Here is a 19,396-nt window from a genome sequence, read left to right on the forward strand (position 1 = left end):
ATATATTAATAAATGGGCAGCACAGTGGCTAAGTGGTTAGCAGATCAGCCTGACAGTACTAGAGTTGCCAGTTCGATTCAGAACAACGGCACTACCTGCCTGGAGTTTGTATGTTCTCCCTTGTGCCCAAGTGGGTTTCCTCCCACACTCCAAAGACATGCTGATAGGTTAACTGGGTCCTGTCTAATTTGGCCCTAGTATATGTATGCCTGAATGAGTTTGGGACCTTAGATTGTAAGCTGATTGAGAATAATTTTTATAGCCTGTCAGAGAAATTTCCTCACTTCCTGTCAGGAAAGGAAATGATTGAAAATCTCTATGGTGACAGACCAAAAACACACAGACACACACATTTAAGTCAAGTTGAGTTAGAACATGACAATGATTTTATTTTTGCCTCTGCCTTTCTGTTCCGTTGCAACCACTTGATCCTTTGATTGTTCTGGTGACAGGAAGTGAGGCAAAATCATCCCAAAAGGATCACAAACAGGAATATGAAATATGAAAGTAGAACGAATAGGCAAAACTTTTTTTTCTTCATTTTTAATATAGAGTAAGGGAGGGTTATCACCTCTGGCAGTTTTTTTTTTTTTTGCCATCTGTGTCCCATTGCGGAGATTTCCCATCACATCCTGTCCCAAAGTCAAAACAAAAAAGTGAGAGGAAATCCCTGAAAATTAAGAGAATTTCTTGGTGACCCCCCAGATCACCAGAACTAGTGTCCGCATTACACGATTTCCCTTCTATTACTTTTCTGGGGACAGCCCAAAATGTGGGATTTTCTTTTGCTTTCATTTTCAATGATAATGGTAAATAGGACAAATAAAAAGGGGGAATCTCACTAACAGGGGCACAGACTGCAATAAAAACTGTCAGGTGTTCCAATCCATCGCCATGATCCAAAACTAAAAAGAAAGTTTTGCTTTTAGCTATACTTTAACTCTTCCCCACACATCCAAAAGAAAACAAAAAAATGGCTGGATTTTTAATGAACTTACAGCTCATGTGTGCAATTGGCTGGCTTGTCCATCCTATGACCCTCTTTCAAAAGCTTAAATAATTCTTCTACTGGGATCCCAGGGTACGGAGAGCCCCCTAAAGTAAAGGTCTCCCACAGAAGCACTCCAAACGACCATCTGCAAATGAAGATGTAAAGATTTTAATATTCACACAGGTCACTCCAACCTCGCTTATTGTTGCAAAGCAAGATTGAATGTATTTACGTGCAGCCATGCATACCTAACACTGATAAAAGTAATTGCCTGGGCCATTTTACTAGTTACTCATAGATCCCCAATAGAGAGGGGGAAAAAATAAAATAGCTGGACCCAGCATCTAACACTGAAACGGGCATTTAATCAGACAAGTGACAGTTCATCCATTACCTCCAGTCCTTCTTTGTTGAAACTTCTACAGAGTTTTGAATGGAACAAATCGAATTATTCATGCACAAACTGGCGCGCTGCAATAGAGCACCTCGAGGCATGAATGGAGCAAAGTGATACCGACCTTTCGAGTACAGCCACCGAAAGGCAAGTCAATGAAAAATAATTAGAGATAAGACGGCTCTTGAATATTTCATTCTACAGAGGCTGGAGTGGCGAGACCACAATAACAGTTTTATGCTGACCGAGCTGCTCACAACAATGGCAATGCAGACATATGTGGAAAAAAAAAAAAATATAGTCACAGCAGAAAATTGTGCAGAAGAAAAAGAAACGTGTTTGTCTGGAATGGCCATGCAGATGCCAGATGTCATTTTTCCGGGACTTGTTAGAAAATATGGTTGCTGGGGTTAAAACCATTATTTTTGTTCTCTCTCGGATGCAAAAAACACAGAGAGCTTTGTACAAACTGTGATGTTGCTCAGCTGTATGACAACTTTGTAATCCTTGTTGGAGTATTGCCTATACTCCAACAAGGCCTGTCTATATACTGCTGCAAACAGCTCTATATGAATGTCACTATATTTTTCCAATTGAGAGCTCAATTAAATTTTTCCTAGCATTACTGAAAGTCTTTAATATGATATCCTCTACAGTCTACACCAGGGGTAGGCAACCCTAGAGAGGTGGAGATCTACACAGTGCCGCCTCCACACATCCGATTTAAACCTCTAATTGCAGGACAACCGTGTCGCAAATGCGTGCACTGCATGGCAATCATGGGTTTAAATCAGATGTTGAGAAGGCAACATATCGCCCCCTCACCACCATCAACACACACACTGAAGATCTCTTCTTTCCTGCTGCTGGCGCCACTCTGGAGACCGCTAGCCCGGATAAGAGTTGGAGTGCAGTTGGTATCACTCCGCATAGGACAGGAGTCAGGACTACAGAGGAGGCATCGGCTTATGCGGCTCTTGCTCCCTTCTACAGCTCTAAATTTACAAGTAGTCCCCCTGCATTACACTCCATTTGATGCTCTGGAATGGCAGGTCAGCAAACCCAGACTATGATCTACCAGCCAGCTGTCCGCAATCTACAGGTTGCTGACTTCCAGTCTATACCATCCTGGGATGCCCAGAGAAAAGTTGGTGTTGCCCTAACAGATGTAAATTTAATTTATCCCCCTAAATCAAACATTTTAGCCAATCATCTGGTTGCAGGTGGCAAGAGTCACTTTCCCTCATACTGGCCCAGCATTTTTTTTTTCTTCTGTCATTTCTACATTTGACCTGTAACCCACAAAAGGCATCAGAATCTCTAATTTACCAGTCTAAGTTTAAGGCTACATTCACCCCGGCGAAAAGGGCTGGTGCGAATAGTAGCGGCAGGAATCAGATTTCTGTTGCGGCTCTCAGTGGCTGGAGCCCCATTCACTATGACGGGTCGTCAGTGGCCGCAGCTATTCTCGCCTCTGGTAATCGCTGCTTGATCACCCCGACCACCTAATCCTTTATGATTAAGCCCATCAGGTGAAACATGTCAGAGAGGTGGTCCTGGGGGCAGGAACGTGTGCTGAAGCATGTTGGCTGTCTGGGAAATCTGAAAAATCTCCCTTGCAGTGGGGATGTGCCTGCAATGCAAGAGTTAACCACTCGTTTAAGTCCTTCACTCCTCCACGCTGCTGGACCGGTTCCTGCAGCATCTCCCCCAGGATCCATTGCTCTAAGGTCCTGACATTATTAAGAGCAATGTAAAGTCTACATTAGACGTGATGAGGCCGAAGGACAGGCCATCACGAGAGCATAGGGGAGCGCTGTCTACTGGGGAAGAGGAGGATTGGGTAGATAAAAGTGTTTTTTCCCCCCCTAGAATAAACAAGCTGTTAACACTTACGCAGACTCACAGCAAGGGAGAGTTGGGCTTTAGTCAGCAAACATGCTTCAGCACATGGTCCTGCCCCCAAGACCACCCCTCTGACATGTTTCCCCCAATAGGCTTAATCATATAAGATAAGGTGGTCAGGGGGAGGGAAGCATTTATATGCAATATTTTTAACTCTTGTTCTTTTTGTGCACATTTCATTCACTCTACAAACTGTATGCAATTTGTAGCATCTACAAATCCCTCTGCTTATTTTACCTGGTAATTTGTAGCTGGATAAAGAGTTGCTGTTGCAGCCGATTACAATGCTGATCTAAGCAGCTATAAAATTACTGGTGTGCCGTAGTCATCTAAAGTTGCATTTGGATGACATGAATAGCTACTAAAGCTGGCAGTTCTGTAACCAGCCCCAAATACTACAAATCACTTGGAATTTCTACAACACAGACAGTTCACCAATCCAATCCCATGACGCAAGCTTTGAAAATTAAAGAACGACCCAGCTTACGTACGACTCCTCCAATCTTACTCAAGCCTTCATAAATTAGCTTCAAAGTAGTCATCAACTACTAAAGTGCATTTTGGATTGTCCTTCTCAGACTTTAGGTTTCTATAAGAATAGGCATTACCATATTTATGCAAGTTTAAAAACACACGTTTATTTAGTGTTGAGAACTGTCTCTGCGTCTTCTCAAAGACCAACCAAATTCAGGCCGGCGGCAGAAAAAAGCAGAAGGAGTCTGACTAGTTGGGAGAACACAAGCTGGTCTATGCTTTCAGAAACTTTAAAGAATACAGAAGAGTTTTCTGCACCAAAGGCAATTGGAAACTGCTGATTAGTTTTCGTCCAATCCCACACGGTTTTTGATGCACTGTCTGTAACAACGACCTTGTACTGTCTATAATATGCCCAGGACCAGACTGGTACATTTGTGTTTATAAAGGGCTAAGCTAATGCTTACACATCGCTCTGGTGAGTGTAGACACGGTCAAACAATGCTTCCGGAGCCATCCATTTCACAGGCAGTCGACCCTGTAATTGGAAAGACAAAAAGGACCGAACCGTCAGCACAATTTGTACAGCCAAAATGGCACCATCCCACCTTCTCCTATAATCCCTCAGCTCAAGCTTTCTCTGTTGTGTAATGGACTTATGCTGCATCATGGACAAGGAGAATGGCTATGGATAAACACATTACAAAAAGGAAGGTGGGACCACCATGTAAAATTGCAAATCTATGTGATCACACCAGACTGGATAGCTAATGAATCATTTCTGGATCACTTGTGTGTTAACATTTCTGTGATTAACATACCGTATATACTCGAGTATAAGTCGTTCCGAGTATAAGTCGAGGCCCTAATTTACCACAAAAAAATGGGAAAAACTTATTGACCCGAGTTTAAGACGAGGGTGAGAAATGCACAGCTACTGTAAGTGGAAAAGAGGGTCAACGATGCCCATTTGCAGCCTCACTGTGCCCATTTGCAGCCATAGGTCCCCTGAACTTCAAACTCGGTAGTTAAGGGTTCCTAGATGCCCCCTAGCTGCAGACAAAATTTGGGGTCTCTGAACCCAAAGGGTCCCAAAATGACATAGCTGCAGATGGACACAGTTGACCGAATTTGGGGCCCCGTATCTTGGGGCCACTTAGTGCTAAGAACCCCAAATTTGGTGTGCAAACCCAGTGGAACTAGCACCATAAAATATCCAAAGCACCAAGTGGCCCCGAGATAGAGGGCCCCAAACATCGGTTCAGAAAATGTCAAGCACTTTTCTGTAGCAGAGAATGACATTTTCCGAACCGGCTTTGGGGCCCCGTATCTCAGGGCTACTTGGTGCTAGGAACTCCATCTTTGGGGTTCCTAGCACTAAGTGGTCCTGAGATACGGGGCCCCAAAGTCGGTTCAGAAAATGTCAAGCACTTTTCTGCAGCAGAGAATGACATTTTCCAAACCGATTTTGGGGCCCCGTATCTCGGGGCCACTTAGTGCTAGGAACTCCATCTTTGGATATGTTGTGGTACCAGTTCTACTGGGTTTGCACACCAAATTTGGGGTTCCTAGCACCAAGTGGCCCTGAGATACGGGGCCCCAAATCGGTTTGAAAAATTAAATTTTTTGCTGCAGAAAAGTGCTTGACTCGAGTATAAGTCGAGGGGGGCAGTTTCAGCACAAAAAAATGTGCTGAAAAACTCGACTTATACTCGAGTATATACGGTAAGCTTGGATGATGTCTGACCAGTTTTTATGACAAAAAGTGAGAGTGGTCTTACAGAGTAAGGGTCCGTGTTGACTGACTTTTGAGATGCTTCAAGAGGTCACCTATGGGTGTTTTATCTTCAGTCGACCTTCACCTGGTGTGGTCTGGGACTGAATGAAGCCAGCCATTCATGGTTAGAATCTCGGTTAGTTCAGCAGGGACTGGCCGAGATTCAAACCATGCATTGGCAGGATGACTGCACCTAAGTTGATCCATTGATCGACTTGGGCACAACCAGCATCTTGTATTTTCAGGACTTGATTAAAGCCGCTAGCAATAATCACTGTGTTCTCACGGCAGGGATGGAGAACACAACAGTTCCACCTGTGATTGGAGAAAAGAAAAATTGTATCATCTATGGCCAACTTAAGATAACTATACAAATGTACTTCCCCTGCAAACAATGCATGCTGGAGAATGATGTGCCTCAAGTGGACATTTACATGTCATTATCTTATCTCTTGGTGTGGTCTGGGACTGAATAAAGCCGGCCATAGATGATTTGAAGTTCAGCAGGGACCGGCCCAGATTCAAACCATGTGTGGGCAAGCAGATTGTACTTGGGTACAACCAGCACGTTGGATTTTTAGGATTGCAGATCATGTGTGGACCACCACTAGTTCTGTTATATAGTAAATGTAAGCCAAAACTGCATTTTTTTTTTTACATGGCTAGCATCTATAAATATAATATCCAGTTTCAATGTATAGTTGTTTTAGCATTAAATGATGAATAATAATATTAATAATCATAATCCTTGTTCATACAAATCATGTTTTTTTCAGCTCTACTTAAAATCCACTTACGTTTGTGGTCTTCTTATAGTAGTCTATGTTATGAATGTCTCTGGCCAGCCCAAAGTCAGCAATTTTCATCACACTGTCTTCAGTAACTAGTACATTTCTGGCTGCCAGGTCTCTGTGAATACACTGCAAGAGAAAACAGAACAATCGCCATATGAAATATATAAAAATCTTCCTCCAAAGAAATTCTACAGCAAAGCAAGGACTGTTTCCTTTATTTAACATAGGAAATGAAAGTGGCTCATGTATGCCTGATGTCACTGGTTCTAATTCATTTAAACAAAATAGTTGGGTTCTTAGTACTGGGTGATAACAAAATTCTTGACGACAAGGAGTGATGTCAGCGCTGCACCCTTTTTGCAAATATTGAGAACCAAAAAGTCTGCAAAGAATTTCTATAGCGTGTATTGCACTGAACTGTTGCTTGATCATATAGTATACACAGCACCAATATAATAGCTTTAAGCCAAGGAAGGGCAAGGAGAATGTGGTATTTAATTACTATTCACCTGGGCACCACTCTCCAGTCATTAGCTGACAGAGACAAGACCTTCAAATGAAAGTGAAACTGCAGCGGAGAAAAATCAGGTCTCCTCCTCTGCCAGTCATGGACTGATGTGTTGCAGAGCAGTGTAAATCTCAGACAGCTGGACAGAAATACAAATCCCTGGAAGGTAATATATCTCCCTTATAAGTATTTAATCTGTGCATTTAGCCATGCTTACCTGCTGCCACTTCTGGCTTAGTTCGCCGTGGTAAAGTAAGCCAGAAGTCCTCCCCCTTCCCCCTCCCAGCCGGCCCAATAACAGAGCGCTGGGCGATTTGCGCATTAGGAATGCTGCTGATAAGCCGAAAGGTTTCACTACCGAGTTTCCCTGAGCCAAGATGGTGGCACCAGCACCCGAGAGCCAATTAGAGGACACCGCTGAATGCCTGGACAGGCAAGTGCCCTAATAGTAATAGTCAGCAGTATTTGTAGCTGCCGAATTAATTTTTTAGGTGAGGGGGACCAGAACTCTTCTTTAGGCCAGCCATAGACGGAGCAAATTTTCCTTTCCTGCAACCATGGGTTGCAGGAAAGAAAACTTTCAATTCCCCCATCAACAAAGTCAGGGTTACCCGCTAGCAATAAATCGCATGTAAAATTCAACAGGCTGGTTGTACCCTAGTTGAACGATCAATCAACTTGGGTACATTCAGCCCGCCCATATATGGTTCGACTTTCAGCCTGTTCCTGCTGAAGAGTCCGAGATTCAATGTCTAATGCCTTTGGCTAGAGGGATTTAGAGGCGGAGCTCCACCCAAAAGGAGCAACTTCGCTTGTTCACACCATCCCCCTCCACTGCCACATTTAAACACTTTTTTGGGGGGGAGCGGGTACCTTGTTTTGACAGGTACCGCTCCCACTTTTGGGTAAGATTGTCGATTGGCGATCTGAGACAGTTTCAGCCCCTTCTCCTTCCCACTGCTGCCTTCTGGGACACACACAGGTCCCAGAAGACGGTGGGACCATTCAGAAAGCGCAGCACAACTTGTGCACATGCAGTAGGAAACCAGCTGCGAAGCCTGAAGGCTTCACTGCCAGTTTCCCTTACTTACAATGCCGGCGCCTGCACCCAAAGCCGATTGACAAATCGGCTCAGGGTGCCTATATCGCGGGATCCTTGTACAGGTAAGTGTGCTTTTATTAAAAGTTAGCAGCTACAGTAGTTGTAGCTGCTGACTTTTTATTATTTTACAGACTGGAGCTCCTCTTTAACTTCAGCTTGGCCCTTATGTACAGCCTAGGATTAAAATCCAGTTGTTTCCAAAGTGACACAGGAAGCAATGCTTGCAGACTCCACAAGGTGCTTCAGCTTTATCAGTTATCTTCGAAACATTTTAGACCAGATCAGTTTAAATTCTACAGCATTCCTCAACAAAAATAAAGATGGAAAAGTGGTATTTTAGAATGCTACAACCAGCAAACATGTTTTTGTATTAAGGGAAAAAAAAAAATCATCCACATTGGCAACTTGCACAATTGTCTACAGCATCTGCTGCCTCGACAGAGTTCTGCTCCTCACGTACACAGACTGTGTGTCAGCTAAAGGGATGCTTGTGTCTTTCATTTTCTCCCTGCTGGGTACACAGAACGAGGACAATGGAAGAACAGCTCAGGCTTCACTCTATACCACCCCCTCCCTGTTAATGTCTTCTACAGTGATCATTCCTGGAGAGGGCTGCCATGTTGGCAATATATGACAATTGTGGTGGCCTGTTTATCACAGGCTCATCGGGGGATCTTTCTGAAAGAAAGAAGTGCTTACATCCCACTCTGCTGTCTTTTTTACACAGCTCAGCATGTGAAACACCGGAGAACTTCTGTGCATTTTCATCTCTACTAAAGAGGGACTAGGGAACTATGGGTACCTGTCTATCAGCTGGTGACATACTCCAAACTTTCCAAAGCTCCAAGCTAAGAACTCACAAGATCTGGCAGATTTACTTATCAAAAATTATACAAAATAAACAAGTAGGATAACAATTTAATACAAGCGAACACAATCAATCTTTTTTATCAACAGGTTCTTATTTATTATTCAGTGTGCCATTGTTAACTGTAGACAATTTCCACAACACAGAAAGTTTCAATATTGCATATAACATCAGCAGCTTATGACCTTAGATCTACCGATTGTTTTGACAAGCCGTTTTAATTTATAATGATATCCTCAGTTTGATTTGCACAGGATTATGACAGGTTTGGAACTAAAGAACGATTATTGAACACGGTCAAACTACTACAGGAGTTCAGTGATCTGTAAAATATAAAAGGTGATATCAAGTAAAAAGAAAAACAGAAACTTACCTTCTGAGATGCCAGATATTCCATCCCCCGGGCAACTTGGTATGCACTGGACACCAAATCCTTAAACGTCAGCTGTTCGGTGGGGATTTTACATGTATCAAATGAATAGTCCATCCCAGGGGGGCGTCGGATCCTTAAATATTCCCTGAGGTTTCCCTTGGATGCGTATTCAACCAAGACATATAGAGGACCTACACAGTGTAGAAAAGTACCAGATCATGGGTTACACATTGGTGTTGACAAGTATTTCACTCAACGTTCTATTATAGAATCAGAGACCATCATGTTCAAATGAATGTTTATTATTATTATTGGAGATGAAGGATGCCCAGCTTGTGTTCTTGGTATTCCATGCTCACTTCACTGGCTACTTGGTGGTGGCTACATTGCTTTAAATATATGCTAAATGTGCCTACACACAGGCTATTTATTGTCAAAAAAAGCTGAAAAGGTCTTAAAAAACCTAACCATGTATGGGCCACTCCTGATTTCTGTAGCTGGCAAATATATGCAGATACTGACCAGGATGAAAAGGTATGGGTGTGTAAAAGCCACAATCAAGGTCCCACATGGTTCTCAAATGGTCCAATCTCTTACCAGTCTCCAGATATATGGCTATTTGACATCCATGTAAATGTGGTTTTAGAAAAAATGCTGCACCATTACCATGAATGGCCAAATCTGATGCAGAACAAGCAGCCTTTGAGATGGCTGTCAACCATTTTTATATTTAAACCCCATCCAATGTTTTCCGTGAACTGGTAGACTGAATACAAACAAGGCCTAGAGCATGGCTACTTCCTCTGTGCTTCGGCGATAGGTGAACTTTAACTTAAAGACAGAGTTCTGTTATGCGGCACAGTTTTCTTTCAGATCAGTAATTCTTTAAGTTTTTGCCTCAAATGTGTCTATTACGTGCAGTATACTTCCAGCTGGTCTAATATTATGATATACATCATAATACCATATTGACCAATTGGTATACACTGTGAATGGCTGCCCACCCAGGCTAATCATTCAGCACCTTGTTTACGAGTTGGTCTTAGTATTAGGTTTGCTGGAAGGAGGATGGCTAGGTTCTCTGTATAGGACTATTCTAACTTGTATATCATTTGTGCCTTGGCAGGCAAACACCTCGTTCTGCCGCATCTTTCCCGTAGTCTGTGCCTCATCATGAAGCAGCTGCTCCTCAGACAAGGTAATTTATTACTCGTGTTATTTTTAAAACCCAGGATGTCTTTTATTACGCATCATTTATTGAAATAGCTAAGCAGAGTGCCTCTAATGAGTGGAGATGGCCTCGCTTTTAGTACAGGAAGAGGCCGGTGTGAAGGGAGAAGGTAATTTACTAAACTACTTTTTCAGGCAACAAAACCTCCCATTTTTACAGCAAACATACCTAGTGATTTGTGTAAACAGATACTCAGATTCTGTTCTCCTGGCGCAAAATTACACATGCAGCCATCGTGTGTTTTTAAACCAGTGTTATAAAAACTGCTTCAAACTAACAGTGTTTGGTATAACTACACCTCGACTTGTCTCCAGCCCCATTACTGTATATATTTCAACAAACATTTTGTTTAGATTAAACAGATTAAGGCTACCCATACATGCATACATTCCTCCACCCACCCTAAACAGCATGGAGGGATAAACCTCCCTGCTAGTTATTGTATTCAGACAGTTAGCACCCATGACTGTCTGAATAACTGGACAGTTACTGCATCTGATTAAATGCATTCACTGTTCGGCTGTCAATTTATCACTGGAGCAGTTAATTTTTTTAATCGAAGTTTGGGCTCCTTTGATTTTTCATTCAAAGTTTGTCAAGCTGGGTGGGTAGTGCCAACAGGAGGGTGCAGATCTGCTGAGAGTGAAGATGGCCAAAAAGTTAGAGGGGTTTTTAAACTAGGCTACGGGGGGGTCCAGAGGTAGAGATCGTCAGCGCGGAACATATTCCAGAGGGTAGTATTGGGAGCATTAGTGATAGGTTGACTAAAGCACATAGACCCGAGATAAGTATAGGAACATGTCCTATTTGCAACCTCAGAACACACAATAAGAAGACAGTATGCGACCAGTCTAAACTACATGGCATATTCACCAATGCCTGGTGAACTAGAGATACTGTTGAATGAGGAGGATTTCGTTTTTGTGGGAATTTCAGAGACCTGGTTCAACAGCTCTCATGATTGGCTGGCAACCATTCAAGGGTATTCCCTTTATCGCAGGGATAGAGAGGTAAAAAGGGGGAGGGGTATGCCTGTATATCAAGAATAATGCACAAGTGAATGTGAGAGACGACATCAATAAAGGGAGCTAAGGAGGAGGTGGAATCCTTATGGGTAGCACTCCAAAGGGATGAAGCTAAGGGTAAAATAATACTGGGAGTATGTTATAGGCCCCCTAACCTTAGGAAACAGAGATCACAGGTCAACTGGCTTCAGAGATATGATTTCAATTTACAAATACCGTACTGGTGACCCCACAATAGGGATAAAACTTTTTTGCGGAAGGAAGTTTAATAAGACACGTGGCCACTCACTAAAACTAGAAGAAAAGAGGTTTAACCTTAAACTGCGTAGAGGGTTCTTTACTGTAAGAGCGGCAAGGATGTGGAATTCCCTTCCACAGGCGGTGGTTTCAGCGGGGGGCATCAATAGTTTAAAAAAACTATTAGATAAGCACCTGAACGACCACAACTAAGTAACAGACCTAATGGGAATAATTGGAAAGAAATTGTCAAGAGGTAATCTGTGGAAGATTTCCTATTTATAAAATGTATGGAAAGGTCATCAAGGTAGGATTACTATCTATTCACCCCCCCCCAAACTCCTGTGCTGGAGCTACAAATGAAAATGTTTTATAGAATATATAATACACCATAATCCTGCATAGCCGGTGTAGACAAATGATTGTACAATTCAGGGTCAAGCCAATTTATCTACAAGCCAGCTTGCAATATTTAGAAGCAAAGGAAACATCTGCTTCAATACACCAGGAAAGTTAAAAAAAAAGGTTGGCTCTATGTATGGCTCCTGGGATTTTACATCATAATGTTCCCTTTATAACGCATACATACCATCTTGTGTACACGCTCCCAGCAGGTTTATTATATTTTTATGCTTCCCGATCATCTTCATCATTTCCATTTCAGACACCAGGTCTGAGAGGTCTTTATCTGTGGCATCATCTGTACAACAGGGGAATGGGGCATTATTAACAAGTTATCTATTGAAATGAGTGCAAGTTATTAAGCAGTAAACATTTGTATGGTGTAAATGATGGGACGGATTTAATCATTAGTACTTTGCAGTTGGTAGTTGCAGCAAAATAGTCAATCACAAAACAATGAAAAAAAAAATGAATGATACACAGCCAATTTTTAATTGCCAAAGTGGCAATATGAATTTCAGGAGTTTACCTTTCAACATCTTCACCGCTACAGTACATGATTTATTTGGCTTATCCTTATCAATGCCGATAGCTTCTGCCATCACAACTTGGCCAAAGCATCCTTCACCCAATGGTTTTCCCAATGTCAACCTAAACCAAGGATGAAAATAAATACCCAATTGATAACATAATTTAATAACATGTCATTTAGCATAACCAGCCTCCACTGGGTATATTGCAGGCCTCTGTGTAAACATTGCTGGATGCGATACCTTATGTTGCTTTCATACAGAAAGTTCCTCGCTCACAGGCATGTCAGAAGCTTCAAGCCTAATGATGAGCAAATTAATCTCAATTCTCCAATGTATTTTATTGTTTAAAGCTGAATTGTGGTACACATTTAAATATAATCCTCAATAGCCACAAAGGATTGGAGTTCACTTTGTGTACACCAAATGCCTTTGCAAACCCAGTTATTAGTCTGTGAAAGTAGTGAGGGCATCATTGCTGTGCTACATAGCCTGTGCAGGGAGCAGAGCTGTGAATGGGACCCAGCAAGTCAGCCTACAGCAGGGGAGATACAAGACATAGGAAAGAGAACAGCAGTGACCGGTCTGTAGAGAACGCCTGCACAGAGGTAAAATGCTAGATTACTGCACAGATCTGCAAGGAATATACAAAGGACATCAAAGACTCAATTAGGAAAACACATGCCCTTTATTTAGATTTTTTTTTAAGCCCTAATGTTAGCTTTACGTTTAAAGTTGTTGTACACCCTGTCTAACCACTTTTACCTACAGGTAAGCCTATATTAAGGCTTATCTGTAGGTGCTTGAAATATCTCCTAAACCTCGATGGTTTAGGAGATATTTACAAAAAAGCCAAGCGCCAATCACTACGGCGCATGCGCACTTTAGAAAGGGGACATTGTGGCGTTTTTAATAGGGGTCATGTCGTGACTGGCAGCTCCCGCTTGCATGCGTGGGAGTGACGTCACTCGACTCCGGCTAGTCACAGAGCCAGAGTTCTCGGCCCCAGAAGGAAGAGGGATTGAAGATGGACACTCGCTGCTAGTGGGGACAGCAGTGACATCGCAGGCTTGGGTTTCAAGTAAGTGACACATAATTATGCTTTACCTTTGCAGGGAGATAAAGAGGAAGTAAAACCCACCAGGGTTTACTTCCTCTTTACCTTATTAAACATTTTTATGTTTTATGTCCAGACTTTACAAACCCCAGACCTTCAGTCTAAGCCGGTTAACTGCACCTTTGAACCTATCTGCTGTTGCCATTAACATGCAAGTGGAAGTATTTTATTCTCCAAGTAGAACTGGTGTCATATTTTGCACTTCTCCCATAATGTATGTGGGTTGTTGTTCTTCTAAAGCATCTATACTATCACTTTTTTTTTTATTGCTTAGAATATTCCCACTGCCAAATCTACCTACTTACCGACTTCTTGGCAGCTCCCACTTAGGATCCGTGGGCAACCCAAGCTCAGAAACATTGGCCAACATGGTGCCATCGGTGGAAGACAGATGAGTTATTCTCACCAGTGGAGTGTTGGAATTCATCGAAGAGTTGGATTCCAGAGAAACCTGCTTAAGTAGAGCAAAAAAAAAAAAAAGTGTATTATTGCTGACTGCTGTGCTAATGAGAATATATAACTATAAAAAGATTTATAAGTGAAGAAAAGGAGAAGAGAGTTTGTGAAGGTCTTCACTGGGCAAGAAGGGGTTTAAGGTTCTTGTACTCTCCAAGCATCTCACTGCCATCTAAATGCAAATTACATAAACTCATCAGCATTTCTTCCCTGGCTGGGAATACATTTAAATGTCATTACTATCATTCTAATGAACACCGCAGCATGTTTGGGGAATTGTGCACCTCCAAGGTTACCGGGAAGACAACAAACACATTGCAACATATGTTCTCCTATCCTGTCCCATAATGGCATCTGAGTTTATGAAACGTTACATTGCTCTATCATCTCATTGTGTGGGTAAAGGAAACCTGATTGAGTTAGACACACACAAGGTTCAGAGGGCCACGTCATGCATCCTTAGGAGAGAAGACAGAGAAAACTAAGACACATTAAATTGGAAATACCACAAGCATGTACCGCAAAAAGGATAATGCTGAAGTGCTGTAAACAAATACAAGCATGCAGTTTTAAGAAAGATGGGTGAATCTGTCTGGATCTTAAAAAAAAAAAATTATGCATTTTCCGAAGGCTGGGATTTTGATATTTTATTCAGTATCTGAGCCTCAAAACTTTCTGGATCATATATGCTTTTGATACATTTTTGCTTGTGAAGATGTACATATAACGGTAAAGCATTTCCATAGAACAGGCAAGAAATAAGGAGGAAAGAAAGAAGAGTGATAGAAATCTTGTATCTACTTTCTGTTACCTGTCGCTTCAGTGGAAACTTGGAGACTTTTTGCACAGTTGGTGTGTTCATGGCCTTCTTGGAAGGGATTTTTATTCGGTAGGTGATGATAATGATGATCAGCAAGATAAAGACAATGGCGACAGTCACCATGATAAGGACACTGGCTGAGTTTGAGTAAGTGGCCTCCACTTTCACAAGTGGTTCTGTTGGGTAGAATCAATAATTGTAGAGCTTATAAAAGCAACAGTGATTTAGAAATGTATGTGTTTGTATACTGTATTGAGCAATATTCTTTACTGGTAGATGAAGACAAGCACTTAGTCTGTGAAGAGGCTATGGACACTCAAGTATTCATATAGTCTAAACAAAAAGTAAATGAGGTTTAAAAAGCCTTAATTGAACTATGTAGCTACAGGTACTGTGGAGAGATTTATCTGCACAGTTCAAAGAAGCAGCAATGAAGGATTTTAACTTATTGTCAGCACACCCTGCTCCCCATTGTGGACTCCTGCTCTGTGTTTGCATTATAGATTAGAAGACTAGGCAGCTTTGGAATCCTCATTGAAAAGGGGAGGGGGGGGGGGGGGGGTGAGCAGAGACAGCTGAGCTGCTAAGTTACTACTGGGAGGGGGAAGCAGGAAGAGCTGAGATGCTGAAAGAAGGGCTTAAAGCGGGGTTCCACTCAAATTTTTAACTTAATCTTACCCCCTTCAGTTAATTGCATAGATGTTCAAATGCCGCACAAAATTTTTTTTTATCGCTGTAATTACCTTTATATTGTACTTTATTGTGGCACTTCCTGTCTCTCCTTCCATGGGAGTAGGCGTGTTTATTGCCTTTCCCCGGAGCTGCACTGCCTCCTGGGAGCTTAGTGTCAGGCTTCCCAAGATTCAGTGCGGGAACAATGATCATGCTTGTGAACAAGCTGTGAATGAACAGCATTCACCGCATCCAGGAAATCAATGCTTGTGGGCTTCACATGCCCACAAGCAAGATGGAAATAGCTAGCATCACATTTTTAAAGTTATTCTTCAGTACGAAAACAGACAGAGGCGGAAATATTACACCCAAACTGTGAGTATTATTTTGGGATTAGCAAAGAGTCTCAATGACCTAAAAAAAAAAAAAAAAAGAAAAAAAAAAAAAAAAAAAGAAGATTGGTCGCCGGACTCCCACTTTAAGTGCTTCTGCTGTAAACTTAGAGGACAAAGTGCTCCACAGTACCTGCAGGTCAACAAAACCTGTTTTAAAGGGCTATAGCTAAGGGCAATGAAAGGCAGGCACCGCATCCCATTGGATAAGTAGAGACAACTGGCAAAAGGAGTGGGACTTTTGCCAGTTTTCTCTGTTTTAAAAGGGCACTTAGATGCTATAAGGCATAGTCCACCTTTTTTTCCCAAAATGTAATAAATGAATCAACAATGAATTAATAAAGAACATGCATTTATAACATTGCAGTTAAGCATGCAGAACATTGCAACCACTATTAGTGCACCATTGGTGTTATGCACAGGCTCCTGTATTATTTAGTCAAAGGTCCGTACAGAAGCAAGGACCCACTGTTTTAGGGCAGGAGGAAGTAAATGGACAAAAAGTGTGAGGACGGCACTGTCTTTCTACTGGCACACTTTGCCGAGTCTCTCTGAATGGATGACATGGGGCGATGCACAGCTGTGCTCAATTAAAAAAATATTGGGGTTCCCAAAGAGGATTCACCTATCGATATAAAGAGGTGGAGGGGTTGGTGGTGTGGGTTCTGATGATAGGGTGTGCAACCATGTTTTATGTCACACCCAAAAATGGGTATAACATTATAACCTGGTCCAAAAGGCGGACTAATGCTTTTAATGCAGTATGGGAGCACACAAATAGCAAAAGTTCTGCCAGAAGAGGGAGCTATTTCACTCCTTAAAGGGGTTTCCAAATTTTTCAAAAGCTTCTGAATTCTCCACAACAAACCGAGGGTCATCAGCTCCTTATATGAAATATGTCCTGATCCTGACATATATATGTGGCTGGTATATTCTCAAATACAATTTGACCTAAACTTAGTTTTATAGTACAAGATACCGTTTGGCTTTAAAACCTTATACACATGCCTCATCTATCTAGGCCTCGGATGCACCATAGACTCAAGAGGCATACTAAGTATAAGGAAGCAAGGAGCAGCTGTATAGGTCTTTTATTCCAAAAGTGAACTTGTACTTAAACATGTAATTATACTGAGAAACTAAAGTGCTTTGTGTTCTGGGCTTCATTAAATCACACTACAAGATTAATTATCGCTGACGAAGTTAAGTGTGCAGCTAATTTAAAAGAGATGAAGGGATTATAAGGTGGCCATCACTTGTATGTGGGGAAATAACACAATTTTGCTGTGATTAATACATACTTGCTGGAAAACATTTTACTCTGATACATGTATATATGGGAGATACACGAAAAGTTCACTGTATATAAATATGTGACATATGAAAATTCATGTGACTAAATGCACATAAAAGGCAAAAAGCAAGCAAAGTAAAGCATAGAAGCACAGAATACTGATAACCAACACCTAGATTCAGAAAAAGAGAATATGACCACCACCAAAATCATTCATGAAATACTTACACAATTTTATAATCTAAATTAATCAAGGAGAATATATGTACAGAAATGCCAAACACAAAGTGTGACCCTTACCAACAATATAGTGAAATGGTGGCCAAAAAACATTCAATGCTGTAGACAGCATTAAACAGCCACCAGAGTTTTATAGCATATATGAGCTGTATATATACATGTAGAACTTATAGGCTACAATTTGGGTCCCCTATTTAGAGAAAATTTACCACTGGAGTTCCTACGAAGGCCACCAATATTTAAAATTGGAAAATGTTGCCTCCAGAGCATTCAGTAAGGTAATCTACATACCTTCCAGCCAAACGAGAGCGGCAAGCCCAAGGTGGGGTAATGAGCAGGCAAAGCTCTACAGAAGCCCCCGGCTTGTGAGCTCTGAGGACCATATAGTGCAAGTTAATTTTAGGCTATTTGTGCTCAGCTGGTACTCTACCTAACAGTTCTTTAAACATTAGAGAAGAACCGTTACCTTGGCTCTTGAAGGCGGTCCTTTAAAGTAATATTTTATTGAGCAATATCAGGAAACCACAAGTCACCATAGAGTAATTTTAAAGCCCAACTGAACTTGATTAGCTCAGCACATTCCTGGTGTATAAAAATTCTGCAAAAGTCTTGCAGTTCTTTTACTTTGGAACAAGTACCCCCTTCAAAGTCCATGCAATACTGCTTGTACCTTGAAGAAGGGAGTAAACTCCAAAAGCTTGTCCTGAAAATTTGGATGTCAGTGCAAATAAAGTATCACAGACAGTACTCAAGTGTTTTTGTTGCAAGTGCACTAATATGACTAAAAGCACCTCAAGCATGATGGGAATTTCTTTAGGAACTGCCGTATCCTGGGTAAAAAAGCCTTTTCCCTGCTGTCTGTAAGTGAAAGCAGTGGTCTTTCTGCAAAGGCCTGACAAGCCCCCTGCTGAAATAGAGTTAGGGCTCTACAATCAGCATAGAGCATTACTGATTCCAGAGCTATAGGTCAAATTCAGCAGGGGGTGTGCTGGGCCTTTTTAGAAGGATAACTGCTTCCACACAGAACAAGGGTCCTTCTCTACAGCATGCAGGGAACAACCATTTCTATTTAAAGTGGTTGTAAACCCTTACAATCCACTTTTTGCTACAGGTATGCCTATAATAAGGCTTACCTGTAGCTACCCCAGATATCTCCTAAACCTGCACGGTTTAGGAGATATCCCCTGTATCTGCATGTGCCGACGTCATTGGCACATGTGCACTGAAGCAAAGGCACGCATGCGCGGGAGTGACGTCCTTGCGGCTCCGGCAAAGCACCGGAGCCGCGATACTCGGAAGTAACTCCAGGGAGAAATGTCACCGGCGGTGCTGTGTACGGGCACCACAGTGGGGGCTTTGATCTCAGGTGAGTATTACATAATGAGCTAATAGCATACTAGCTCATTATGCCTTTGTCTTGCAGGTCTTTTTTTTTTTTTTTTTTCATGTGTGTTTACAACTACTTTAAGCTTTGGCTGCTTTCTTAACATAAAGCTTTAATTAATTAATTGGGTTATATTTTATTATTTTATTTTAGATGATTAATTAGTGACTAGGTGTAAAAAAAAAAAAAAAAAAAAAAAATCACAAAAAGTACCTATTTTATCATGAGTAGCAAGGCTTCGGCACACAATGTGGAGAAGTTAACCATTTTGTGAGCATAACCACCATAATATTATTGAGACTGTACTCTATCAAAATGCTTTAATTTTTTGAGCATAACACAAGGATCTTCCTGTACAAAGAAACCAAATCTAGCTTTATAAAACTAGGCCTAGACTATTGCTTGGCATT

At 41.6% G+C, this 19,396-nt stretch overlaps 1 protein-coding gene across 6 annotated transcripts in view; it reads right to left on the minus strand.

Moving 5' to 3' along the window:
• The window catches only part of FGFR3 (fibroblast growth factor receptor 3), a 146,822-nt gene that overhangs the window by 9,739 nt on the left and 117,687 nt on the right, over window positions 1–19,396 (minus strand). For 2 of the 6 annotated variants that reach the window (XM_073610931.1, XM_073610928.1), the window contains exons 9-16: window positions 14,996–15,180; window positions 14,034–14,179; window positions 12,611–12,732; window positions 12,269–12,379; window positions 9,187–9,377; window positions 6,339–6,461; window positions 4,232–4,302; window positions 999–1,136 (exon numbers count right to left, since the gene is read on the minus strand). In XM_073610931.1, the coding sequence (XP_073467032.1) occupies window positions 999–1,136; window positions 4,232–4,302; window positions 6,339–6,461; window positions 9,187–9,377; window positions 12,269–12,379; window positions 12,611–12,732; window positions 14,034–14,179; window positions 14,996–15,180 (1,087 nt within the window). Of the gene's footprint in view, window positions 1–998; window positions 1,137–4,231; window positions 4,303–6,338; window positions 6,462–9,186; window positions 9,378–12,268; window positions 12,380–12,610; window positions 12,733–14,033; window positions 14,183–14,988; window positions 15,181–19,396 lie in introns of all 6 variants that reach the window. The other 4 variants (XM_073610930.1, XM_073610927.1, XM_073610929.1 and 1 more) reach the window with 2 other exon arrangements.

The sequence above is a fragment of the Aquarana catesbeiana genome, linkage group LG01 (assembly GCF_042186555.1).
Source record: "Aquarana catesbeiana isolate 2022-GZ linkage group LG01, ASM4218655v1, whole genome shotgun sequence".
Lineage (NCBI taxonomy): Eukaryota > Metazoa > Chordata > Amphibia > Anura > Ranidae > Aquarana > Aquarana catesbeiana.